The sequence below is a fragment of the Sturnira hondurensis genome, unplaced genomic scaffold, assembly GCF_014824575.4.
Source record: "Sturnira hondurensis isolate 20B ecotype Veracruz unplaced genomic scaffold, ASM1482457v3 Scaffold0019216, whole genome shotgun sequence".
NCBI lineage: Eukaryota > Metazoa > Chordata > Mammalia > Chiroptera > Phyllostomidae > Sturnira > Sturnira hondurensis.
The window spans coordinates 726,886-753,948 of NW_028091847.1; the positions used below are offsets into that span (position 1 = coordinate 726,886).

Sequence of the window (27,063 nt, forward strand, 5' to 3'; positions counted from 1 at the left end):
GATGTTTTCAGCCATGCCTCCTCCTTTCCCTTAACAGAATTGTTGTGAGAATCAGAAATAATTTCTCTGGCTCTGAACAAAAGGACCCTCCAGTGTTATTATGTCTTACTCCATGCAGTTCTTCATTGTGCCTTTTCTGTCAGCATTACCAGAAAATGCCAATAATGCTGGACTGTTAGAACTTTTGTTCAGGTTTATGAGGTCTGTCCAGATAATACCCAGCCAAGTAATATGAAAAATTTATTGACGAAGATACAAGACACAAGAAATGTTGTACACAGGACAATGATGCCTCAGTCCCCTTCAAAATAGGCACCTTCGGACCTCACACAGTTCTCCTAATCGCCACCAGCTGCCCTGTCATATTTTCCTGAATATCACTGATGGTCTGAAATCTCTTCCCTTCCTATGGTGATTTGAGTTTTGAAAAAAGCTGGAAGTCACAGGGCACAGGACTGAGTTACCTGGGTGATTTGATGTTTCGCCAAAAACCTCTGCATGAGACGTGATGTATGAACAGGCATATCATTGTGATGAAGCTGCCAATCACCACTTGCCCATAGCTGCAGCCTTCTAAATCATCAAAATAGGCTTCTGTGGAGGAATGTTAAGCTTAACACAAAATCTGATGCAGATCCGTTGCTCTACTTGCTCAGTCATTTTGAATGTGACGGTCACACAGTACACATGCTCAATGGCGTCTACCACTCCCACTGACTAGTACAGTGACATCATCATTGTTCGCACATGCACATTCCCGTCCACTCTCCTTGGCTGCCAGGTTCCATCAGTGCTGCACAAACTGTACGTGTTACAACAGCTGGACTTTTTCTGGGCAGACCTCATATTTTGATGTCATGTGTTAAGTCCAATACTCTAACAACTCTGGTTTTGGGAGAAAGGTCTATTTCTTACTTTGACATTTTCCCCTATCTCTAACCCACCTCCCTTCTTTGTTGGTGTTTGTTAGAGGAAAAAGGTAAAATTAAGTGTATTTTAGTAAATATTACTAAGCCCCTTTTCTGGATCTGGCACAGATATTTCAAAAAATGTGTGAGACAAATTCTAAGTGTCCAGCGAAGTGTGCCTGGAGAGAAGTGAACCACCATGACTAGCTCCATTTACATAAGTGACCTGCTGGTTTTGTCTAGTCAAATTCATGGCCTCTCTGGGTTCCATGGCAATACATCGCCCTGGACCTGAATCACAGATAGTCTTGTTGACTCTGCTGGGGCCAGGCCACAACCAGAATCAGGTTTACTTCTGGACATCACCAACTTGCATTTGCAGAGGTGAGTGATCAGAATAGTACGGAGCAGACCTTCATTCATGGTGGGGTGGAGGGGGATGAGGGAGTTGAGGGAATGAAAGAACTGGAGGCCACACTGGTTGCTAATGTGGCAGGGAAGGAAGCTGCACACAGCATTACCATGAAGAATAATGCTTCACCTTCCCTCTCTAAGTCTCAGATTCCTAATTCATAAGATAAACTGGTGAGCTTAAAGATCTTGAGTTTTCTTTTAGCTCTAATGGTTCAGAGTCTATAATTAGTGGGGAAAACTGAGCTCAATTCAAGGAAAAACTTGCTTCCAATCAATCAATCTTCTGATAACAGGCAGCTTCTGGAGGGGAAGAGCTCTCTGCTGGTGTGAGCAGAGTTGGGATAACCGTCTGTAAGTCTGTGGCAGAGTCTTCTGCATCTGCTCAGAAGATGGACGAGATTACTGCTAAGGTCCTTTCCAACTATGTCTAGAAATGCTTCCTGTTTCAGGTAGTTGTCAGGAGAGCAACTCCCGCTACAGTGACACTAACATGCTCCTCGTCAAGAACCTCATTAGGGGAGGGAAAGTCCAACAGCCTGCAGCAGGGCAGTAACCTCCTTACCTGCCACCTACTGACAGGCCTGGTGCCAGGTCTCGACACATGGCATCCTTAACTCTTAGAGCAAGTCCACAACGTAGGTATTATTCTCCTTCTATGAGATGGAATTGAGGCTCCGAGATGCTGAGTGACTTTTTTAAGGTCATACAGCTAGTAACTGAAAATTAGAGAATTAAATTCTAGGTCTACTGACTAAGCACACCACTTTCCACAATGCTTTCCTGTGTCCTGAAGCAGTGTACAATGAAAGGTGGCAAAGGAGACGGGGTACAACACCCCTTCTCTGTCCAGGAATCCAAATGCAGTACAAATAAGAAACCATGGCCTGTGGGTTTACTTACACACCGAGTTTGAGAGGCCAGTGTACCGATAAGGGACATTTAATTGTAAAGCAAGCGGCTGCTGGTGTTTCTGCTGACACAACTGTTATGGACTGTTTGTGGCCCCCTCCAGAGAATGCATCAGGATTTGCTCCCTGGGCACATCCCCACTCTCCTGAGGCATTTACCACTTTTCAACCTTTACTACAATTATTTGATCCATGTTCCGTTAGACCAGGGATTCACTGACTAAAATTGCTTTTTATTGTTACTTTGTTGTTTTTTTATAGGCTATACATTTACTTCAGTGTATTATAGTAATGCTTAGATAGCTTCCATGTACCCTCCAAACCCACTGGACACCCCCCCGGCCCTATTGTGTACCAGAGGCTGCCCGTTACAGACGGCACAACCTGTCCTCTGCCTTCTGCTTTGGTCCAGCCATTAGGGGCACCAGCAGGAGTAGGGGGAGAGTGAGATGGTGTTTACTCCCTCAGCTCCCAATCTGTCACGCTGCAATGAACAGGGACTGTCTCACCCAAGTGCAAGGTCTCTGCAGGGAGTCGTCTCCTGAGGCTCCGGTTCCTTTAAACTGTGCCCCCCCCCCCCCCCCGTCACCCTTGGGGCCAAGAGCTGCTAATGGCTCCCTGTTGCTGCTAGTGGCAGGGTGCCACACCAGTCCTCGCTGATGTTCTCTAACCCCACTCACATCTCTAAACTGTATTCCTGCTAAACTCTCAGTCACTCTGATTGCACGTGCCATCTGTTTCCGGCCAGGATCCTGACTAAAAGCCTCATTAAAAAGCAAAAGTCCTCTCACTCTTGCAGTTCTTCTCCATGGTATTTATCTATGTATGTCTAACTAATTTGCTTATACCATTCCTTGATTTATCAGCTTCAGCCACAATCTATCAGCTGTCCACTGAGGTCAGCTGTCCATTTGGCTCTCCCACAACTCCCTCTTTCTGACATACTTAGATCCCAGCGGTTTTTGTTAAACGAGGCTGGTGAATGGAATGACAGCCTTCGTTCTTAGATAGGAAGATTCAACATAGTAAAAAGGTCTGTTATCCCTAAGTTAATTTATAATGTAATGTAATTTCAATAAAATACCGACAACTTTTTATGAAGCTAGACAAGCTGGTGGAAAAACAAACTTGCAAGAATAGCCAGGAAAACACCAAAAAAAAAAAAAGATACAAGACAGACTAGGCATACCAGACATTAAAACATACTATAAAGCCTTTAAAATTAAACAGGGGTGTGTGAGCATGTGTGTGGACAGAGCAGGAGAAAAGAAAGCACTGAAATAGAACCAAGTTCATAGGAAACTTTAGCGTGTGATAAAGGTGGCACCTCAAAATATCTGAGCTAAAAGGATTTTTAAATAAATAGTACTGGAACAACTAGTTAGCTATTTGGACAAAAAGGTAAAATTAGATCCATACTTCATAACCACACTCAAGAATAAATTCCAAATGGATCAGAGATCTAAATATATAAATGAAACCACACAAGTCCTATTTTTAAAAAATGAATAAATTTCTCCTTAACCTGAGTATACAGGAAAACTTTCTCACTATAACTAAAAATCAAATAGAATGAAAGAAAACATTGATAAACTTGACTACATTAAAGAAACAACTTTTGCATGAAAAAAAAGACAAAATGGGGAAAAACAGTTGTAACATGCTCACAAATAAAGGGCTTATATCCCTAATACTTAAGTAACTCATAAAAGTTGAGGAGAAAAACAGATCAAAACCAGACAGAAGAATAGACAAAAGATATGAACAGTAAATGTACTAAAAAAATATGACCCTTAAACACACGAAAAAGTTTCTCTTCACTCACAATAAGAGAAATACAAATTAAAACTACACCAAGACACCTTTTCTCACCTGTCAGATTGGCAGAAATTAAAAAGTACAATCACACACCTGGTTGACAGGTTGTAGGGAAACAAGCAGTGGGAAGGCAAATTGGTATAATCTTTACCAAGGAGAATTTCAATGTGTATTTAAAACACACACACATACATATGTATATCTTTTGACCTAGCAATCCCATTCCTAAGAATGTATCCTGAAGATAATCTCCACCAATACAAAAATACATACATAAAGGTTATTCAAGCATCATTGTTTTTAAAAAAGATTTTAATGATTTACTTTTAGAGAGAGGGGAAGGGAGGGAGAAAGAGGGAAAGATACATCAATGTGTGGTTGCATCTCACACCCCCCCAGCTGGGGATCTGGCCCACAACCCAGGCAGCTGCCCTGACTGGGAATCCGACTGGTGATCCTTTGGTTCACAGGTTGGCACTCAATCCACTGAGCCACACCAGCCAGGGCAGGGCTTGTTTTTATAAGTTAAAAAATCTTGGAAGCCACTGACATGCACATATATATGACATATAAGTACTATGCAGTTATTAAAAAAAGAATAAAATTTCTATGTGATATAGAGTGATTTTCAGGATATATTAGTAAGTGAAGAAATCAAAATGCAGGAGTACCTGCAATATATTATTTTTTTGTGGGGGACATAAAAAACATACAAATATACATTCATTTATACAAAAAGAAACACAGGAAAGATAAACTAGAAACTAATAAGATTGGCTGCCCTCAGGAGTTGGTTGGGAATGAGGTGGGTAGAACCACGGGAATGGGGAGGGGATAGAAATTGTCTGGCTATACCGTCTGTGTTTTGAAACCATATTACTGTGTTATAGACTCGACAACAAGAAAAAGAGAAAAATAAAATCAACAAAGATGAGAGAAAAACGAAAATTTAAAAAACAAACACGAATGAATCAAATTTCAAATGCATAACATAACCAACACTAAAGGGGGAAGTAAAACTCAAATAACTTTTGAACAGTATATTTGGACCATGTGCCTCAGGCTAAATACAAAAGAACCCAAAACCAATATTAGATAATCGTTAAGAAATCTGGTTAAGAGTCTTCTGTTTTTGCAGAAGCATGGGTTAGCAATTCTGTGTATTCTAGGATTGAGCAAGTAAGTCCATTTACTGTGGATGACGGGGAGCCAGGTGTCTCAGTGCTGGAGGAAAGAAAGCTGCAACCACGGACAGTGGGAAGGAGGAAAGAATGAACCCCCAGTGTTTCATTGCAGTCCAGTGATAGTGCGAACTTGTGATTTTGAATGTAGTAATAGATAAATACAGACAGGTATTAATCTTCATATACTTACAGACATAATCTATTTCCTAGCTCTTAATGATCATAAAAGTTTGTAACATTTTGAATCAAACTAATACGAAAGGAGTGGCAACGTTAGAACCACAATTTGGCAAACATAACAATAATTAATCTCTGCAAGAATCAACAGTAGATACTAAAACTAATGATTGAAATTTTGAGGAGTAACAGTGTTTACATAATCTCAAAGTAGCTCTCTGAGAGATACTTAGTAACTTTGTAATAGAGAAAACCCTGGCACACACCCCCGTTAGCAAGTGAGCCAAGTTAATATCACCAAGAGTTGGTAATAGGACAAATCAGCGTTGTGTGCCTCCAAATACACTACACAAGATCACTTCTGTGGTATTCCTACAGGAAAATCTGTAACCTAAATCTAATCAGGAGAAAACATCAGACAAACCCACAGTGAGGGGCATTCTACCAAATACATATTGCGCTTTCATCAGCAATGTCAATGCCATGAAAACAAGACCAACTAAGGAACTGTCTGGACTAAAGGGGAGTAGAGACAAAACAAAAGCCAAAAACTGATTTGGGGTTTCCCTTTGCTATGACACTGACACAATTGGTGAAATCTGAGTAAGTTGGTAGATTAGGTAGTAGTGTTTATGTTTATTTCCTAGTTTTGCTCATTATACCGGGATTATATAAAGTTCTCTCTCTCTTTTTTACCATATATTAACTGAAGTACTAAGGCATAAAGGGGCCTCCTGTCTTCAGTTTACTTTTAAAATGTTGAAAGAAGCAGTGAAATGGATAAAACAAATGTGGTAAAATGTCATCAGTTAGGGAGTCTAGATAAACATTATAAAGGACTTCTTTGCACTATTTTTGCAACCTTCCTGTAAGTCTAACATTTCATAGGTATATATTATATACAGAATATATGTTATATATAAGATATAGTTATATGTAATTTATATATTTAATATTTATACATAAGTGTTAAATATATTTATATATTATAAATATATATGCATAAATATATGTACATACACACACATATATATAAACTTAAAAAACTGTTTTTCTTTTAAAAAGTTCAGATTCTCGGGCTCCAGCTCTGAAGTTTGGGGTTCAGGAGTCCTTGTGATAGTCCTTGAGAAATTTGTATTTTTAAAGTTCTTTTGGTGGTTATGATGCTCAGTCTCGTTTGAGAATCATCCCCTGACAGACAGAGCAACAAAAATGTTGCTCCTGAGAAGGGGGGAAAAACAACGGTTAACACCCACCGCCCAGCTTTAAAAACAAAAACAAGTAGTTAGAATGAAAGTTCCACGTGTGCCTTCCCAACTCCCGCTCCCTTTTCTCTCCTCCCGGACGTGACCGTGACCTGACATTCGGGGCTTCGCCGTGATGATCGTGATCCCAGATCTGAGGTTTGTGTTCCCATGCATTTACGCCACACAAATATGTCCGTAGCAGCCATATAATTGTCTTGCATGTTTTCAGACTTTATACAAACGGTATCATCACATCCTTCTAGAGTGTAACTTGTCATGCATAATGATGTGTTGGTTTTTAACACTGACATAGGTAGCCTATTTCATGTATCTTATCCAGAAGGGAAAAACTGACGACTCTGGAGAACATGAATGAATGTGCATACTCTGACCTGATATGCATGCAATTTGTGACTATTCCACAATTTATTTTTACCCATTCTCTTGCTGATGGACATTTAGGTTCCACTTTCCGCTATTCTAGTGCCACCACGAACCTTGTCTGTTTCCTTGTATAAATGTAGAATTTCTTCAGAGGAGAAACTGCCAGGTCACGGGGGGAGGGGGGGGAGTGTGTTCCTTCATTTTCTCTGAAGGCATCAGTTTTTTCCTGTGTGGGATCACCCGACGTCACAGGAAACAAGGCAGAGTCTATGGGCACAGATGCAGGTATGTGGCCAGATAAAGTTGGGATCTGTTGAAGCGCTCTTCTGATTGCTTTTATTTTCTCAGTGAAATACAAGGCAACGTTATCAGCTGACCTCTCCAGTGGACGATGAGCAATAGAAGGGTGTGAGGAGAGATGGCATGATAAGAGAAGGCCATCCACAAGAAGGGAGGATGGTGGCCAGGGAGCACTAAGGGCCTCTATCTTCAATTTTACTTGATTTTGACAAATCACTCCTCAGAGTAATTGTACCCACATGCTTTCACCAGCAGTGGATGGCTGTTCCTGATGCTCCACACCTTCTTCACCAATCCCTTGTATTAATAGAATTTTAAATGTTTTTTGCCAATCTGTAAATGATTCTGATTCCCCCAATTCCTCATGGGTGAAGCTTGCTGTCCACATGAGTTTCATCTTCAGTGACTTAGCCCATTCATTTCCCCCCATTTTCCTAATGATTTTTTTTCTGGTTGATTGAAGTTCTCTTTATGCAGGTTGTATAACACATCATGTTTACATTGTAACTGTTTGAGTATTTCTATGGTTGCATTTATGGCCATTGCTACTTTCTTGTATGACCATGTGTTTTTCCTAGAGTTAATGATTTCCTTGTTTTTCCATTTGCCTAGTTTTTCCTGTACCTGATTTCCCTCCCAATTTCCAAGATGCCTGCCATTCTCTCAGAAATAATTACTATGCATGTACATGAGTTCCCCTCCCCTTTTTGTTTCTTGAAGTTGTCCCTTTCCAAGCCAGCTGTCCTTTTCTATTCTGTGCCGGTTGCTCTCTGGATGGCGGCACTGCTGGCATTCTGGACTCTACCTCATGTCTTCCTCGTCCCTAGCTTTGCTGGCATTTACCTTCCAGGAGTTTCCCTGAAACGGGGAAATGTTTAAACTCTTCACATTTTTTGTTGTTGCTGTTGTTCTCCGGTGTATTTGCTTTTTACGGAGGCATGGGTTAGTTGTTCTACAAATACACACATTCCAGGATTGAGCAAATAAATAAACATATTGTGAATAATGGGAGGGAAAGAAAAAGGATTGGAGGTTTGAAATGGGCTGTGTGGTACAGAGTAGGAAATGGTGCAAAAGACACTGGCCAGCAGAGGCCTGTGACCCACCCAGGGATCCACAAACCCTTGCTCTGGAACCTTCAGTTTCAATGACTCAAAAGAACAACAGATGGCAAGAGGAGAAGGCTGTTCCATGGGGACAGGGCCCTTCTTGTCTTCTTAACTGATGGTCTAGCCAGGTTTAGAATTCAAGCTTGAAAATAATTTCCATTTAGTTTTGAAGGCCTTGCTCTACTACCTCCCAGATTCCTTTATGTTTAAAAAAAAAACATTCCCATTCGCTTTCCAAGTCATTTTTATGTATTTTCTCCCAGATGCTTTTATAGTTTGATTGAATTCTAAATTTCATCACGATATGCTTTTGCTCTGGATCTTTTGTTCTGGAACTTCAGTAAACCGCTTCAATCTGGAGATCCATTTCTTTAATTCGGATTTTTTTTGCATTATTTTCTGAGTTCCCTTTTTCTCAAACTCATTTCTGAACCCACATTTGGATTTGATTTGATTATGGAGCCTATGCTATTTGATGCCACAGTATCTTTACATGTGCTGTTCTTTCTGCCTAGGATGTATTTTCTTCTGCTACCTCTCCTATCTGAGCAAACCCCGATTCATCCTTCCAAACCCACTTCCAGCATCGTTTCTTCCATGATCCCCTCCCTGACCTTAGATTGAATGAGGTGGTCTCTCCTCTGCTCCCAGTCTACTGTGGCACCTCTAATGCTATAATCTGTTTATTCATCTGCCTCTCCCACTGATCATAAACTCACTGAGAGCAGGATCATGTTTATCCACTTCTGTAACCTCAGTGCCTAACATTACAAAATGCCACGAATAAATAAACAAATTCAATAAGGTGAGAAAAGTGAAAATTTCCTCCTGCTACATGTCAAACATTGTGCAAAATAGGCACCATCACATAACATCTTCATTTAGTCCTTATGGCAAACTTTAGATGATCATTGTTTAATCAACAAATACTACCTGAGCCCCTATTTTTACTCCAGGTTTGATACTGGCCAAAGGATAAAAAAGACAAGACCTTGTTTCTCCAGAAATTTCCCATAGAGTAAGGAAGACTTTCTTTTCTCATACAATTTTTAAAAATCAACATTTAATTCACATACCATAAAATTCACCCATGTAAATGTACACTTCAGTAGTTTTTAGTATGTTCACAAAGTCATGCAACCTTCACCACCAGGAAAGATATTTTTTTATTTGTACAAGGGCTGTGTGTATCCTGGGGTCAAGTCAGAGGAGGAGGCAGGAGTTTATCAGGGGAAGAAATGTACTCGAGGGAAAGGGAGCAGCATGTGCAGTAGGGCAGAGTTCTGAGGTGGCCCAGTATTCGGAAAACATGTAAAGTGCTTTTGTGTTGGGGGCACAGATACTGTTTATTGAGTGGCAGACACAGGAAGGGTAGCTGGCTCCAGCAGAGAAGCAGAGGTGGCAGGTCATGCCAGCGTGCTCTGTGCATCTGGCAGCCAGGGCCATGTCCCCCCCACCCCCCCAGGGGATGGAATTCACAGGGCTTTTGCAAATGAGGACTCTGAAGCTCAGAGAGCTGAATAAACTCAGCTAAGGTTAATTTCTCTTTTGCCAACCCCAGAAAAGGTGGCAAGGAGGTCACCCTACCACTGAATCATTTGCAGCAAGCAGGCAGCAGCTGACAACACTCAATACTGTTTTTCCCTTAACAGCTCTGCAAATAAGCTTCATTTTCCTAACCATGCCTTATATTACCTAGAAAGACTGGCTATAATGACCACTAGCATTAGTTCAACAAAAACACTTCCACCATGATTTTGCAGATTCAGGAGGTTATGACATCACAAGTTGCTCTGGCCAGACAGAAATGTCTTGGTCATGAAAGTCCAAGATGAAGCCTTACTATTTCATTGGCTTTTGGTTAGCTAAAATGTGCTTGCTGGTCATATTTCAAGCCCTCTGTATAACCACGAGAAAACTGTTCTACTTTTCTAGGCCTCAGTCTTTTAGTCTTCCTATCTGCAAAGTGACATTAACAAATCTCTCCCCAGCTACCTTACCACCATTCTGCTCAGAAGAATCATTGGGAAGCCAAGAGGAACCTACTACCTTTGAAACTCTGGAGGAAAAGGTCAGTTAATACATGCTTTAAAAAGTAATATGCCTACTACAAGATTTTCTGCAAAATCTGACCTCTGTTGAACATTTATAAAATCTTGGCTCATTAGGTTTAAATTCAGTCCAGATCAAATCTCCATTTCATCTTTGGAACGAAGGTAAGAGTTAGGGGAATGCAAGAGAAAGCAGGTAGAAAATAAAGTTTCGTCTGGCAAGGGAAATGACCTCTCGATTTCTGGCTTTGATTTTGGAGGCTGTCCCTACCCTCTTCTCCGTTAGAGGAGAAGGAACCGTGTGAGTGGCTGCGGACACAGCAGAAACTTGGGGAAACTTGTCACCCACCACCTTTACCATTCAAACCCTTCTGCAGCACCACAGCCCGCACACAACTTACAGCAAAGAGTAGTTGTTTCTCAGGGACAAAGTCTGAAAGCAGCCTGGTCAAACAGGGTAGAAGAGTTCACCAGAAGCCACCTCTGCCAAGAGCCCTGAGGTGCTTGCTGTTCACCAGAGAACCTCGCTGTCTGTGGTGTTGCAGTGGAACCAAGAAACTGACATATCTGAAAACATTTCACAAGGAACACAGTTCTACTCACCTTTCAGAGAAGGACGAGACCAATGATCCCCGCCACTGTTTCTTTTAGAACTCTGAATTAGTGGAAATAAAATGAGCACACATAAAGGTGACCATTCCAAGTAGGGTGTTTGTACAAGAAATCTGATGATAGTTACCTCCCAGCATACTGAAATTTATGCACACATAGTAATTTTCATTTGTGATTCTCCCCTATGTTTTGGTAGGGAAGCATAATACCTAGTTTATTTATCAGCCCCACTCCAGGAACAGTAAAATCCAATTCCTTTTCTGGAGCGAGGAAGTATGTGAATGTTGGAGAAGAAACCCAGAATTCAAGCAACTGCAGATATCTAGGTGGGAATAAATACAATGTTTTCTTGTTCGGATATGTAATTATTTCAGGAGTCTCCTTCCCTGAAAGAAAATATTTTAAAGCTCATGAGTTTCTGGGGGAAGGAAAACAAACAAAACAAAGACCAAGCACTAAGTGTGTGTCCTTTGTGTCTCAACACACGGCTCAGTTATCCTTCATGTAGCCCTTACAACAATCCTGCCAGGGTTTGGTTGTTTTATCCAGTTTTTGTAGATAAAGAAACTTAGGCTCAGAAATGCTAGAACATTCCAGGACACACAACTGGGGGCAGAAGGGAGGACGATCGGAGTCCTAAGCAGGTAGGCCTCACACCTGCCAGTGTTTCCTCAGGAGAATCACCTGAGGGTATTTGTGGACAATGTAAAATCCGGGCTCACAGAGTCGGTCTTGAAGGAACGGGGAACGTGTTTTTCTCTCGCTTTCTTTCTTTCTTTAAAAAAAGAAAGAAACACACACACGCGCGCACAAAAAACGTGCTCCCTCCACCCCTTCTTCAAGAAAGCTTGGGAAAGGCAGTACTTCACAACCCAGCCAGGAGACTCGAACCTGTTCCATCACTACATTTGTGGCTTCTCCACCAACAGACACCCCAAAAAGCCCTAACCCTCCCCCATGTCTCCCGTCAAACTATCTCTCCTAAGCTTCCCCCAGAAGTCCAGATCTGGGAATCTTCTTCTGCCCCCTTCACCTCTGAATCCTGCCAATTTTTCTTCTTTCCTGTAATATTTCATTTCCTGGCTGGGACTAGGCTCCAACCAGCAGACTTCCAACCGAGCCCCGGAACTCGCAAACGGTCCCCAGCCTGTCTGGCTCCTTCCCTCTCCCCTCAGCTCGGGCAGCTCTCGTCCCAACCCTGCCTCTTCCGTCGGTCACGTTGTTTCCTCCGCTAGCAAGGACCTCTTTCCTCTCCGGGCCCTTCCCAATGCTCCGGGAACTTCTACACAGCCAGAGCGCCTCGGCTTCCAGCGCCCCCCCCCCCCCGCCCCCGCCTCCTAACGCTCTGGCTTTGGGACTGAACCCAGCCTCGCAGCGAGCGCCCGTCCTCCCGGGCGCAGCCCCTGTCCGCACCCCACTGCCACCTGGCTTCGCCGGGGCCGCTCGGGAAGCCTCAGGCGCTTCCCAGAATAGAGAGCAGTGGCTAACGTCAGGCTGCAGCCCGCCGCGAGGTTCTCGGCGCACCGGGTGCGGGCGGAGGGGATGTGACTCTGCTCTGGCCTTCCGCCTCCCCACATGGGCCGGGAAACTGAGGCCCAGGACCAGATTCGGCGGGGTGCACAGTACGCGAGGGCCCGACCAGTCCCGGGCCCCGAGTGTCCCGTATCCGGTCTGCGATCCCTCGACCACCCGCGCCGCGGAGTGGCCCGGGAGAGCTGGGCGGGGAGCGGGTCTCGGAACAGGCGCTCCGCCCGGGAACGCGCAGGGCGCTAGACCGGACTAACTCGCCGCGAGAAAGTTGTTGTCTCCCAGCCTGTCCTCGCCTCTCACCTCCGAGACACACCTTCCCGCTGGCCCTGGCAGCCGTGCTCTCACATCCGGTCCACCTTGCGCACACCCCTTTCCACGCTCTCTCGCAGCCTTTCTCCCTCCCACGCCAATGGCTCCCAGCCGCTCCCCCGCGCCCCCTCGCGCACTCCCACCCGCGCCCGGGGCGCGCCTCCCCCTCCGCGCCCGCCGGGGTGCTTGCGCTCAGGAGCCCCGGTCCCGGGCCGCGACCCGCTTCCGCCCGCCCAGCGCAGGGCAGGAGCCCGGGGAGGCGCGCGGAGCGCTCGCCGCGCGAGGCCAGGGGCGCACGGCGCGGGGCGGGGAGGGGGCGCTCGCTCGCTCACTCTCGGCTGCGCACACGCCGGTACAAACTCTCACACAGACACGAGCGGGGTGCGCTGCCGCCGCCCGCCGCTGCTCCTCCTCCCGCCACCGCCTTGAGAGGGAGAGAGAGGGAGGCAGAGAGAGCGCTTTGTCCGCGCACCGCCGCCCGGCCCGGGACTCTGCCCCGAGGAGGGAGCCGCGCTGAGTCCCCGCCTCCGCCTGTGCCTCTGCCCCCGGGCGGGCCGGGCGGCCGCGGTGGGGGGAGCCAGGCTGAGGGTGGGGGTGGGTGGCGGGCGGGCGGAGGGCGGGGAGGGGGGGCGGAGGAGGAGGAGGAGAGACGAGGGCAGCGGCGGAGGCGAGGAGCGCCGGGTACCGGGCCGGGGGAGCCGCGGGCTCTCGGGGAAGACACGGATGATGAACAAGCTTTACATCGGGAACCTGAGCCCCGCCGTCACCGCCGACGACCTCCGGCAGCTCTTTGGGGACAGGAAGCTGCCCCTGGCGGGACAGGTCCTGCTCAAGTCCGGCTACGCCTTCGTGGACTACCCCGACCAGAACTGGGCCATCCGCGCCATCGAGACCCTCTCGGGTGAGCACTCGGCGCTGTCCCCCTCCCCCCGCCTCTCCTTGCTCAGGCCGGGACGGCGCCCGGAGGGAGGCCGAGCCCGGCGGGCGGCGCCCGGCGGGGGCTCCCGTGCCCGCATGCTCACTTCCACGCAGCAGACCCTCAACTCTGACCGCCGCTCCCCTCCCCCCAGAGCTCCGGACTCACCCCTTGCCCTCCGAGCCGCAGCCCGAGGGCGACCCCTGTGCGGCTCCGAGGGTTCCCGAGGCTCGCTTGCTCTCTGGGAGTACCCTCGTTCCCCTGGCTCTCCGAGCTGCTCTCCAGAGTTCCCCCACCCCCCATCTTTAGAGAGCCCCGTCCCCCCTCTTCACTGACCTTCCTGTTACCCCCTTTGTCAGGGCCCCCCAAATCCTGCCTCTCCTCGCTGGATCGGACCTCATCCCTTACCGCGCCTCGTGCCCAGGACCTCTCGCCCTCTGGCGTCCCCAGAGCCGCACTCTCCTTTCGAGCCCCTCCCCACCTAGTCCCGCGGCCCCCCACTTTCGGCACCCCCTTGGTGCCACTCCGATGTGCCCCTCCGAGGTTTCGAGGTTCCCCAAACCCCATCCCCTGTACGACGGCACATCTCTCTCGGTCCTCTCCCGAACCTCAGTTCCTTCTCGCTCGTCTCTCAAGCGCTCCTATTTTTCTCTGAATTTTTTGTCCGATTTTATTGAGAAGAACTCGAGGCTGGGGGCTTTCCGCCGCCTGTCCCCCCGCCTCCCGCTCGGCCAGAAGCACCTTTTTACGAGGTGCCCTGTCTCAACTCGGTGGGGGCTCGGGCTGAGAACCGGGAAAGAGGAGACCGGGGGGCCCCGCGAGCGCGCTGGAGCCCAGACGGGAGACGGAGAGCGACACACACACCCGCGCGCGCGCGCGCGCACTCACCAACTCTCCCTCTCGCACACACACCGCCTGGAGCCGCGCTCGCCCCCAGACCACGAGCCTGCACCCCCGGAACTCCGGCCTGAGCCCCTTCCCCACCAGCGCGCGGAGTGGGGGCGGGGCGGCAGCGAGGCCAAGGTGACACCCAGAAGCCGGCGGGGACTAGGTTCTGCAGCGAAGCCCAGGGGGGCTTCTGCGCGTCTTCTAGGGGCCGCGGGGAGGAGAAGGCTGGGAGGGGAGCGCAGCGGAGGCTTCGGGACCCGGGTTAGCGGAATGGAGAGGTGGGGGGCCGAAAGAAGCGGGGCCGCGCCAGCTCTGCAGCTTGAGTTTCAAATGAGCTCATCCTTTCAAATTGGCGCCGCTCTTTATTAAATTTGTTTTTCCGGTAATGCCACCCACAGCTATACCTGGGGTCGGGTCCGGGCTCATACCCTTTCTTTTCCACTTCGCCCGAGACTCGGGACTCCTGTGTTTCTTCCCACTGGGAACCTAGTTGGCCCAGCTGGAGCCGGGTGGGAGACCCCTTGAGGGCACCCGAAGGCGGAGCCCGAGCGTGGAGTCCAGTGCTTGCCCCTGCTAGACCCCCGCGGGTTTCATACTAGGGAGGTTCTGAGTGTTTTAATTTCTGTTTTAAAGGTAAAGTGGAATTGCATGGGAAAATCATGGAAGTTGATTACTCAGTCTCTAAAAAGCTCAGGTAAATATATTTTGCTTAGTTATTTTGTGATTGGGTTTACATATAAGTAAAACAGTACACTCAAGTTTTTAAAAATGTGCTTTTGTAGTTTTGTAAAAAGGCTTCTGTTTGTTTTGTTAGTGGAGATAACATAGTTTAGAAAGTTACATATATATTTTTTTTTACTTTCATTATATAAGGTGTTTACTGGCCTTGGAAAATAATCTGGTGCCTTATTGGGGTGGGGGCTGGGGCCTCGAATGCTAGCTGTGTTAGATTCGCAGGGGCTGTTTCACTCCTTTATCAAAACCTGCCTCCCACCCCTACCCCCAGCACAATAGCAACGCACGCTTGTCAAGACTTCCTGTGAGATGTTGAGAGTAAATATTTACTGTGTCAGCTAAATTGCTTAACTAAATTCCGCGATTAATTAGTTTTCTTTTTTAGATAGCTTAATGTTGAATAATAAAATAATTTAGTAAGGGGTCAATATTTTGCATAGCACTCTCAAGAAAGAGGGTTGTTTGGATTGGGTGGCAGTTAAAAGCCAGAGTTTTGTGGTCGCTCGGTCTGCTGAATGTTGCTTCTGAGCGTTTTTTGTTGTTGCTGCTGTTGCTTTTCAGATGTGTTTGAAGCTAAACAAATATCACTGTGAACTCTATAGTTATATTTAAGCGCACTGTTGTTAATGAAGGAGTAAAAAGGTTCGTGGAGGTTGGAATCCTCCTGTGATATGCTCACATGAGAAATATCTGTCCATGAGGAGAGAGTGAAGGAGAACATCTTTGTTTTAAAGTTTATTGTGGACTTTAAATTTGGGCCCTTTATTACTCATTCTAGATATTTTTTTCCTCCTATGTGTTGTAACTTAGTTTATATCCCAGTCACTTAGATTTCTTCACCATTAGTCATGAAGTAGCTGAATTGAAGAAAGACTAAGTGAAGCCTTTGATTTACCACCTTTAAAATCTCTGATACTCAAGAGTGTTAACCACTTACAGGATTTTTTTGCCAGGGTCTGAATAGATTTTAAAACAAACTATCCAAATGTAATAAATACTTAAATGTTTGTTAAAATGTTTTTAAAAATCGTGTGCACATTTATGGGTATGTTTTATCTGAAGTAAGCAACAGAATATCTCTTGTTTGCAAATGGTTCTGTGGCATATCAGAAAACTTAGTATCTTTTTAAAAAGAGGTAAAAGTTATGATTTGCAGTTTCATGTGCAATATTAAGCTAGTTCTCTCTAGGAAAAGATGTAATTGTAACTGATTCGTTTTTCAATTAAGTATTCTAAATTTGCATACTTTAAATATTTTCTTTGCTTGAGAAATTCAGGTTGTAGCTTTCTGATATCTGAAGTATTTGTTTTAAATTTAAATTATTAATCTTACAACACTTGAAAATTTGAATATATTTAACAAAGTTTGAAAAAAACACTCCAAAATATTTGATGGGCTATGTTTCTGTAAATGCCTAATTCTGTTGGTTATATAGCTGCTTTGAGTCCTTTTGGGGGGTTATAATTAGTCAAACTCACTGCTATTTTAACTTTTGTGAGTTGATGTCTCATTTCATGTTGCAATATAAGTAAAATACTGGTTTATCTAAAGTTATTAACATCTCTTACAACTTCACACAAACTTACTTTTTCATTCAAAAGGCAGAGGTTATTTGTTAGCTGGAGTGTCATTTAAATAATTTTGTGGTGCTTTTAGAAGAGGTCAGAATTAAGAGCAGGTCCCAAGTTTTCAGTGTTAGTTAAATAAAGAGCAATCTAGGACTTATCCAGCCCTAATAGTACATGACTTCTTTGAACACGTGGGTGATACGAAATACCTAGGAGGCAGATTAAAGTGCATTGTGCATGATTCACTACGAGGAAGATGTCTGACATACCAAACGTATGCATAAGCTGTTGCTGTAGGGGGTTACATCATTTCTGATTGGATGGTTTTAACCTTCCCCCCCCTTTCCTTTATTAGTTTAAAATGCAGAAATTAGTTACTTGCACTGCAGGCTAAAAAGGGAGAGATAGCTAATGCCCGGTACTGTGTGCTGAGCTCAGACCCCTGGGATGAAGTAGCTTTGTGTCCTCACGTACAGGGCACTGCCACCGTGGTGGCTTTCAGAAAGTAGGGTGCTGCTGTGGCATCTGAAACCAAAGCTTTTATGTTATATGGTGACTGTTTGGGTGTTCGTTTGTTGCATTTCTATGAAAATTAACAAGTTAGGAGTAAATTTGTCAGTGTGAAGTCAGTTCTATATGTGGTTTTTGTGTTAGTTGAAGTGAAAATGTGAAGAAAACAATTTATCTTCCTTGCTTGCTTATTTAAATAATCATTCAATTGAGTGCTCATTTTCTTTATATGGTTCTTATTTCTTTGTGTTCTCCAGAATCAGTTTTAATGTCTACATTCCAAATAGGTTTTTTAAAAGCTAATGATACTTTGGAAGGAGATGTTTTTATCTAAAGTTATGAAATTATTGGCATGCCATTTACCTACCAGTTGGATCTTTTGTTAAATTATCATTTCTAGCATCATTTTCTGTGTGCTGCTGTTGTAGTAGACAGACTACATGCCATTGTTTTGTCAGGTCACTCAAAACAAAACTCTCTTTTTCTTTTGCCATATGTGTTTCATGCTTATTAAATCCAAATCATTATAATGTATGCCATGTACAATCCATCTATTTCTCTTTCTAAGTTGGTTTCAGGGTCTGTTGAATAAAAATCTTTGGATCTTTCTTTTGTATTCATATTTCTTGGTAGTATATATAAAACAAAGATTTCTTAACGAGGGACAAACTGGTAAGGTCTTTAAAGTTCTGCTGAAAGTTATGGAAATTTCCTTGATAGAAATTTCATTTCTGATGTTGGTGAGAGTATAGTTTTGTATGTGTGTAGCTATGTGCATCTACACATGCGTGCACGCACTCACACTGTGTAAATTGTGTGCAGCGAAGACGTTTGCTCACCTGAATGCACTTTGTAACTAAAGTTGAATGATTCTGTGAGAAACAAAGCTCTGAAAAATGCAGTTTCAGCCCACTGGTAGGAAGTAACCAAGTGGTGCTAGACGTGCCTTCACTGAGATGGTGTGAATACTGCGAGGTAGTGTAGGGAAAAGCTATGAATTTGTCTTTCATGACTTCAAAACCAGTAATTGTGTTCTCTCCAATGCAAATGAAGTTGGTCTCCTATAGGAATGTTAAAGGAAACAGTATCTCAATTGTATTTTGCTTGTATGTACTACATTGTGTATAGCTGAATTAAATACCAAAAAAGAAAAAAAAAAGCCACCCAACCTCAAGCCTTCCAACAAAGGCTATTGCTACATCAATTTTTGATTTTGTAGCAAGAGAAAAGACTTCAAGAGGTTAAAATCACATGGTAATCTTCTATATCAAGAATTTGTTGAATTAGATGTTAATGCCTGGATTTAATTATATAGGTTCCATGTATGGATATGCCATATATTAAGTAAAATTTCTTATCAAACTGTCAGGTTACTTTTGATTTGGCTTTGAGTTGGATGTTTAGTTTCCCATTTTAAAAAAGATAATTTTCTTCATGTGGGTCTAGATAATGTTAGAATTACACATTTTTGTGAACTTTAAGATATAAGTATTAAAGTTAAAATAGAAGCAATAAAGAAAAAGAATTACTTGGTAACTCAAGTAATAGCATAGGTTTAAAATTGCATTTTATGCTTTTCAAATGACTGGTGTTTTGATATTTTTACATTATTTAGTTAAATATTAAAAACCATTGAAATCTAGAAATAAAAATAGATTTATATAACTGCCTGATTTTTCAGTTTTCCAAATTCATGTCAATTTAAAACTGTTTTATAGCAATTTATAAAAGTGTTAAATGACTAGACACCTAAACATGAGTTCTAAAAGGTAATTTATTGGTATATAATACATTTGCCAAATTGTGTTTTCAAAAGCAATAATTATTTTTGTGATTATGCCTGAGTGTAAGATGACCAGTAAAGGATGGTCTTAGAGTTGTTTTTTTTATGTTATCCTGTTATTATCATTTATATACAGAAGAGAGAAGATTAGTGTATTTGTTCAATGCCTTTTATATGTAGTGATCTAAAATACAGTATATTATCAAAGAAGAAAAAAGTTTTAAAAGGACATGAGAAAATTTATAAGTAATTGCATATCCAAATTAACATTTCATTATTGTTCTGAGTAGATGTTTATTTTTATGGAGGTTGCTCTGATTTTTAAGCCCGGGGCATGTAAATAATGTTGAAATGTGCATAAAAGGAAAGCAACTTGGGCACATTTATTGAAAGTCCTAAAAGCTATGAAAGTCAGATTTCTACAGGAACTATTTATACATATTTGATACTTTTCAACTTTATAAATACTTGCTGTTGACTGCTGAATCACTCTTCCAAGTCTGCTAATGAAACCCTCAGAAGTAGATGAGCAATCGGTCAGAGTTGTTAGAGGACATTATTTGAGCTGAGTGTGTCATCCCTGATTCAGTGGGGTGTGTTGTGGGGGACGGATGGCATCAGGAGGGGAGGGGAGGGAATCTTTAATTGAGCAACAGCTGCTCTGGATTTCAGTCCTGAAAAGGCGAATGAAAATCAATAGGTGTTTGAACCTTGTGGCAAAGGGAACCAAATCCAATGATACATGCTTTGGGTGATTCGTAACTTGTAGGAGGTTAGCCTCGTGGAAGCCAGGGCACTGGCATCCTGGTGGCTTCTTCAGTGAGCCTGCTGCTGGAAGGACGGTCCAGTGGGAAGTTGACTCTCCTTCCTTTCTGCGTGGGTGTCCCCTCTCACCAGTAGAATTAGCCATATGAGCCTGTGAAGGCTCTGATAATCTCTAAGCCATTTTTTAAGTGTTAGAAAGTTCAGGATTTGAAAGAACATTTTTATTTAGAAATTCTGTACTGGGGAAGGCCATATATTATTTTGCAAAACAAAAGTACTCTGAGCAAAATCAATTTCATTAGAAGCAGCATAGTGTTAATGGTTCCTTTGATTTTAAAGAAGTTAAATAATACATTTCAAAATTTTTTTAAAGGTTCTATTTACATACTACCGAAGTGTCTTCAGTGTTCTTGTTGGTGTTAAAGAAGAGAGTGTGGGGCTTGGCTAAGCCAGTTTTTTAAACCAATTTCCTAAAGCTTTTAGTCAAAAGCATAATCTCTCGAAAGTTATGGTTACTTTCTTAATTTGAAGGATGAGACAGTTCTGAATAAAACATGCCCAAATAATTTATTAGTTAAGGTTTATCCTTTTTACACTTAAATTCAAGTTCAAATTAGTTTGGGCAGTCCTTTAAAACACTGTCATTGAAGGAAACATAATAGCAAATAAACAAGAAATACCCACCAGTTAATAGTCTTTCCTCCCATTATCACCATTAAAATAAAAAAAAACTTTTACTTTATAATTTGACTTCATGCTTACAGAGTTGTAATTTTCATTTGGTGACACGGACTGTATGGGTTCTATTTTGGGCAGCAAAATTGCAGAGTGCTCAAAGCATTTTTAAGGTTTTACTTTTCCTGTTTGGATGATGGACTTTAGTCTGGTCTTTCAATAAAATAGTGAAGAAAAATTATTTTCTTTCACATAAAGATTCTGTTGCTTTGGATTCCAAAGAGGAGGGGGACTATAGTAACTGCTTCCTCAGTTTGACTTCAGTTTAATGGCATATTGAGGTGTGGAGTGAGCTGACCAGAGAAAATGAGTGCTTTTGCGCTAATAGCAGACAGTGAAGTCCCAAAGCTCAGCAGCCCCCCATCACTTAATGGACAAACCTCTGGTTCTCAGTAAATAATAAGCTTGCAGTTTTGAGATATATTTTGTTTGTTTATTCCTGGATTCCCTGATTATTTATGTCTTCTACACTTTATTTCTTAAAATAAGAATGTTTAGTTAGAATTTTTCCATTATGAAAATGAAGAGTTCTGATACATGCTGTAGACTTTTTAATACTTACCTGTAAGTAATACTGTACCTAGTGACCAGGAAAATATATGTGGGACCATTGCAATAAGAATGACATCTTCAGTTATTATCATTTAAAAAATGTGTTCAAACATGGGAGAATTTGCCTTAGGGGGAAGCTTGGACTTTTAATTTTTGTTTTAAATGTGATCAGAAAGGTGGTTTCATGATTCTGTGTGTTGATGGATAAATAGGAGCATCATCACAGGGAGGTAGATGTATTTTTAAGTACCTGCTGCATCTGACATTTATTTATATGGTGCTGCTGATGTCCCAACCTTTTCCACACATTATTTCATTTATTTCAAGTACTAATTATGTGAAGAAGATGGGACAATTAATATTAACTCCCTTTTTTCAGATGAGGAAACTCATTCTCAGAGAAATGTGATAATTTGCCTAAGGCTGCATGGACTTCAGTGGTAGAGGCGGGGCTAGAACCTGGTCTTCTGCGCTTCGGTCGTGTTTCACCTACATTTACGTTCCCTAAATAAATCACCTGAAAGTGTTGTGAGAGTCAAAGGGGACCATTCAAGAGTTATGGAAATGGGTTTGTTTGTGAATGACCCTTTGCAATGACTTTATTTTTACATCAATCTGCATGATCTGTACTTTGCTACAGTTTTTTAGGAAAAAAGTGACTGGAAACAGAGGTAACTTAAAAGTTACCAGCGGTATCACCTGCTCCCATCGCCGTGGTTGCCCTTAGAAGTTGGGGGTGTGCCTAACTAAGCAGGTTGGGCTTTGTTTTTACGTTGTTTTTTTCAGGGTGGCTTTCCTTGTGTTATGAAATAGGACATTGCCAAGAAAGACGTTTCTTTCAACACCTGAGCTGCACAGATCACACAGGTAGCGCTGGTAAATGAAAGTGCCATGTGGTAAATGAAAGTTTAGGTTGGGTTCTTCAGTGGTTTCACCCAGCCCATTGCCAGAGGGCAGAAACTGTGTTTCGGTTTAAGTGTTTTCCTGGTGGCTACCAAGTCTTTTTCTAGATTTGGTGTCTCTCTCTGCTTCACTCTCCAGATAGAATGTAGCCTTTGGCCTCTCCTGTGGGGACAGGTGGGATAGGTATTAACAGGATGGCATCCATGAAGCTTTCTCAGAGTTCCTCATTAGTGAGAGGTTCACTCAAAAACATAGTAAATAACTAAGTGTGTGAAGTACATTCCATTTCCCCTTACCTTTTCTTCATTTATCCTCCTGTTTCCTTTAACTTTGGTGTACACTCCTCTTTATGGTAGTGGTGAGGGGAGGGAGGGAGGAAGGAATTATCAAGGAAAAAAGTAGGTGAAAGAAGATTATTTCCAACACTCCAGGCATTCCATTTCTTTAAGTTCCTAACAGTTCAGAGTGGAGTGTTGCATGTTCTGTGGGACTCTGACTCGGAAGATGGGGAGGAGGAAGAAGGGTAACTGGCGTACTGGGCACTGCACTAGGCCTGCTACAGGCTCTATTTTAGCCTCAGAACAGCCTGGGGAGACCTGACTGCAAAGCTTCAAGCTCCAAAGCCACTCCTTCCTCCTGATGGAACCTGCTCTTGAGAAGCCGTGGTCGTATTGCTCTGGCTGTCCACCTGAATGGAGTACAGTAGCAGCACCCTGGCAGTGAAAGAGGAAGTTTGCTAATCTGTACGTAGAGTCACTTTGTATATTTTTCCTAACTCCAATAAGAGATGAAACTTACATATATACTACCAATATGCAGAAGAAGATAAGGCACTGAAGTTTAGTGTATTTTTAATGCAGTGTAATGGAAAGACAACAAAAAGTGCTAGTCATAATTTGAAGAAGCTTTCTTGAAGTAGTCCTACAGAAGAAGTATTAAAGATAAGATGTTTTTTAAAAATCATTGCGGCTGAAGTATGAAAAACATATATATGTATGCAGTGTGGTGGTAGTGTCTGTATTTGTGCTTTTGGCCCAGATATTTTTTTTAATAACTCCTGGGGAGGAAAAAAACAACACTTCAAGCTTTTTTGTTTAGGACCTAGAATAATGCACAAAGGTTGACATGCTTTCATTTTTATCTGTGTATTTTAAAAATGGCTAGGGTTTATCTGACTGGTGTAGCTCAGTGGATTGAGCATGGGCCTGCGAACCAGAGGATTGTGGTTTGACTCCAGTCAGGGCACATGCCTGGGTTGCAGGCCAGTTCCCAGCAGGGGACGCATGAGAGGCAACCATACATTATTTCTCTCTCTCTCTCCTTCCCTTCCCCTCCAAAGATAAATAAATAAAATAAAAATAAAAGTAAAAATGACTAGGGTTTAGAGAAGGAAAATAAGGGATTCTTGCAAATTACCTTTAATAAAGTGGTTCATCTTATTGACATTAGAAAATTTAAAATCGTTTTGACACATGAAAAAGTCAGTGACAACACAGAAAGTAGAAAGATTTATATGTTCTTTTTGACATAATACTAAAACATATAATGCATTAATGACTTTTTAATTAGTAAATAGGATTTAAGATACAATATTAAAAATGAAATGAGTTATACAAGAGTTTTGCTTCTAAGTATAGAGGTAGTGCTTTTTTGGTAAAAAAATAATTTTATGAAATTTATTATGAGTTTAAAAATAATGGCTTTTCTCAGTCAAAAACCTCTGATAGAGTTTAAAATATTATCAGAAAATACACCCTTGTTACCACATTATATCTTCTCTTCACTTTTTCTCTTCAGAAAACCAAGCAAAAAATACGGACGTGAATGGTGATTGTGTGGATGGATTAACCTCCAACCGATTCATGAAACATAATAATTTGAAAAGCTCGTCTGAGGGTAGGCTGTTTAGTTTTTATGTATACCAAGGAGACCTTTTACTTTAGTCCCTCCTGATCTTTGTGGTTTTAATAATATATACTTGAAAGTGGATATTTTTCTTTATTATATGGATAAGGTTTTGGAGTGCAATGTTTATGCTTCTTTTTTCAGTCACGGGTAGATGATGAAACAGTTGCACACTGAAAAAATTCTGTTTAGCCTCTTCAGTTATTAAGGGAGGAAGGAAGGAAGGAGGAAGGGAAGGAGAGAAGGAGGCAGAGGGGAAAGGGGAAGGAGGGAAGAAGGCAGGCCGCCGTAGAAGCTAGAAGCCTAGGTGGCTGACTGAGTTTTGCATGCAGCTCGTGCATGCTCTCCCTCATTCTGGAGCACGTGGGAAAGACTGGTACTCACTGATGGTATGTAGACGCCTGTCAGGGATTCCAGTAGCGTCAGCAGGACTGGGAATCTTACACAAGTTGTTCTTTTCTTTGATGTTTAAAAACTCTAGGAGTATGTGGCCGGCCTGCCCCACAGAAAGTTTTGCATTTCTTTCTACGAGGTGCCACACTGGCCACTTCCCCTCTCGGTTATTCTCCCTCCCCTTTGCAGTTGGATGGTGGCAGGGCAGGGATAGAAGGTGCCTGGTGTGCAGGCCTGCCTCCGCCCCATGCCCCCTCGCTGGCTGAGTTTGGGGAAGCCGGGAGGCTTGTGTGTGCTTGCTCAATGTGTTGGAATGTATGGGTTCTGTGGTATACATACACTCAGCATGGGAAGCAGTGCTCCTTAATGGTTGTGGGTCGAACTTCATGGGTTTTTGTGAATGACTGAAAATTTTGGAAGGATTTTTGCAGTGTCAAAGGGCTTTTGTTCCCCCTGCAGTGCAATTTGTATTTATTCTTTGTGAAGGGAAAACAAATCTTTTTCATTTTTTTAATCATTGAAGGATAGAAAAAAATTGTGGATGTGTATGTAATTTGGTTTCTTGCTCCTGGATTCAGCTGTGCTCTTTCCCCTTTCTTTTCAAACTGATAGTGATATCTTCAAACTGTGGACACTGAATTTGTAAACTTAGCTTTTTAAAACCCCCTGAGTTATGTCCTTGTTAAAGATGATGAACTCGAGGCTCTTTAGAAGCCAAGTTTTAAGGTCAGATATTTAAAATTGTCGGACTTCGTCTTCCCTTTAAGAAATAAAGAACAAACTACTAGTTGATTAATATTCTTTAAATTTTTTAGTTAGCATCTTTTAAATTTACTTTTTTTTCCACAAAAGATTTGAGACGACAAAGGTTCTGGTGGCTGAATTATTTGACATGATGTCAGGGATTTAGTTTTGTAAGGTACACACGTTTAAAGTGGGCTTTGTTTTAAGGGTTATTAAAGACTGGGAACAGGTGGTTGCTTCTAATAGAATTCTTTATACATCTTAAAAGGTTTGCCAGGGAAGAGTTAGCTCTTTGGTTCATTGATTTTTGTATTAATGGTTTGTATTAATGGTGTCTACTTCAACAGTGATTTCAAAACAATAATTTTGATACTAAAAATGATTTCTGGCTTTAGTTCATATATAACAATTATGGTCAAGGTGTTGATATCTGCCTTAAAAATTTCCAGGCCCAAATTCTGTCTTTTATCTTCTGTGGCAGTGCTTTTGACAGTATGTTCACAAAGCCTTAGGATTCTGAGGAGACGCCAGGTGTACGGGAAGAGAGCGTGGATGCTGTCCATCCAGGGGATCCTGGCTTCTTATCCACCTTTTGGTCAGAAGACACTGCATTCATTCACTGCTGTTTTCTGTCTTGGAGTTTGGTCTAGGATTTGGGGTTTGCTGCTTTGAAAAACAGTTTGAAACCATTACTCCTAAAGTATAGGATTCTAGGCCTTGGGTCCTTTCCCTGGTTCACAGATCCGAAACTCGCTCTTGAGGAAGGTTTAGCCTCTGTTACTCCTGAATCTGCTTTCTTCGAATGGCCTTCCATCTCCTGTGGCTTTTTGCTTCAGTAACAAATGTTTGCTTTGCCAACTGCATCCCAGACCACCAAATCTATGGATTTTTCTACCATCAGCCGCGTAGAGAATATTTGTCTCTCAGGAACTTTCCAGGGAACTCCTTGGCCTGTGATAGTACTCCAGCTCTTGCCAGAGCCAGTGAGTCAACTGCCTTTGTAGAGTGATGGGACCTGTGTTGGGGTTTCGCAGGGGGGAATCTTCAAAACATGGGTCTGGCACAAATAAAGCCCCTTTTTATTGCAAAATCTTTCGTTACAAAATCATAAGTGTGTAATTCTGTAACATAACACTATCATACTCAAGCACACCAAGTGACATTTTAGGTGAAATGTTCAAATTAAAATGATAAATTATTACACCCATATTATTACCCTACCAACCACGCTCAAGCAGGTGTTACATCTGCTGGACCCTGTATTTTCAACTGGTTATTATGGATGCCCAACATGTCAGAAGGGACGTGAGCCGTGGTACTGTAACACACACTTGTTCAGTATCAGTCAGTCCCATGTGCGTGAGTCTTGTTCAGAAATGTATCAGTGATTTCCTAACCTGTGGCCAAGGACTCTTGGGTCCAGTCCTTAAATGCCTGGGACTTTGGCTTCTGTATTGTTTAAAGAGTCTCTTAGGTGGTTCTGATGTAGAAGGAGGAAAGGAGGGAGGTGGGGGGGAGAGAAGAAAAGGAACGAACCTCCCCCTCTTAGCTCTGCCCCATGCTCCTGTGCACTCTGCTGGAGCTTCCTGCAGACTGGTCTTCAGAGACTGGTGATGTCATGTTGTGGACCCACATTCTGTAGTTAGACTGTTATAAGAGACCACCATGTTTTTACAGGGGTCCACACTCAGGTGTCTGCAGATTATGTGAGTGT

General features: G+C 42.8%; 1 protein-coding gene across 14 annotated transcripts in view; it reads left to right on the forward strand.

Annotated features, from left to right (window-relative positions):
- The first annotated feature begins 13,597 nt into the window (after nucleotides 1-13,597).
- Nucleotides 13,598-27,063, forward strand: part of IGF2BP2 (insulin like growth factor 2 mRNA binding protein 2) — a 154,079-nt gene continuing 140,613 nt past the window's right edge. For 12 of the 14 annotated variants that reach the window (XM_037027550.1, XM_037027549.1, XM_037027544.1 and 9 more), the window contains exons 1-2: nucleotides 13,598-13,852; nucleotides 15,389-15,449. In XM_037027550.1, coding sequence (XP_036883445.1) covers nucleotides 13,675-13,852; nucleotides 15,389-15,449 — 239 coding nt within the window. In that variant the 5' untranslated portion in view covers nucleotides 13,598-13,674. Of the gene's footprint in view, nucleotides 13,853-14,805; nucleotides 14,891-15,388; nucleotides 15,450-27,063 lie in introns of those variants that run through there. The other 2 variants (XM_037027553.1, XM_037027556.1) reach the window with 1 other exon arrangement.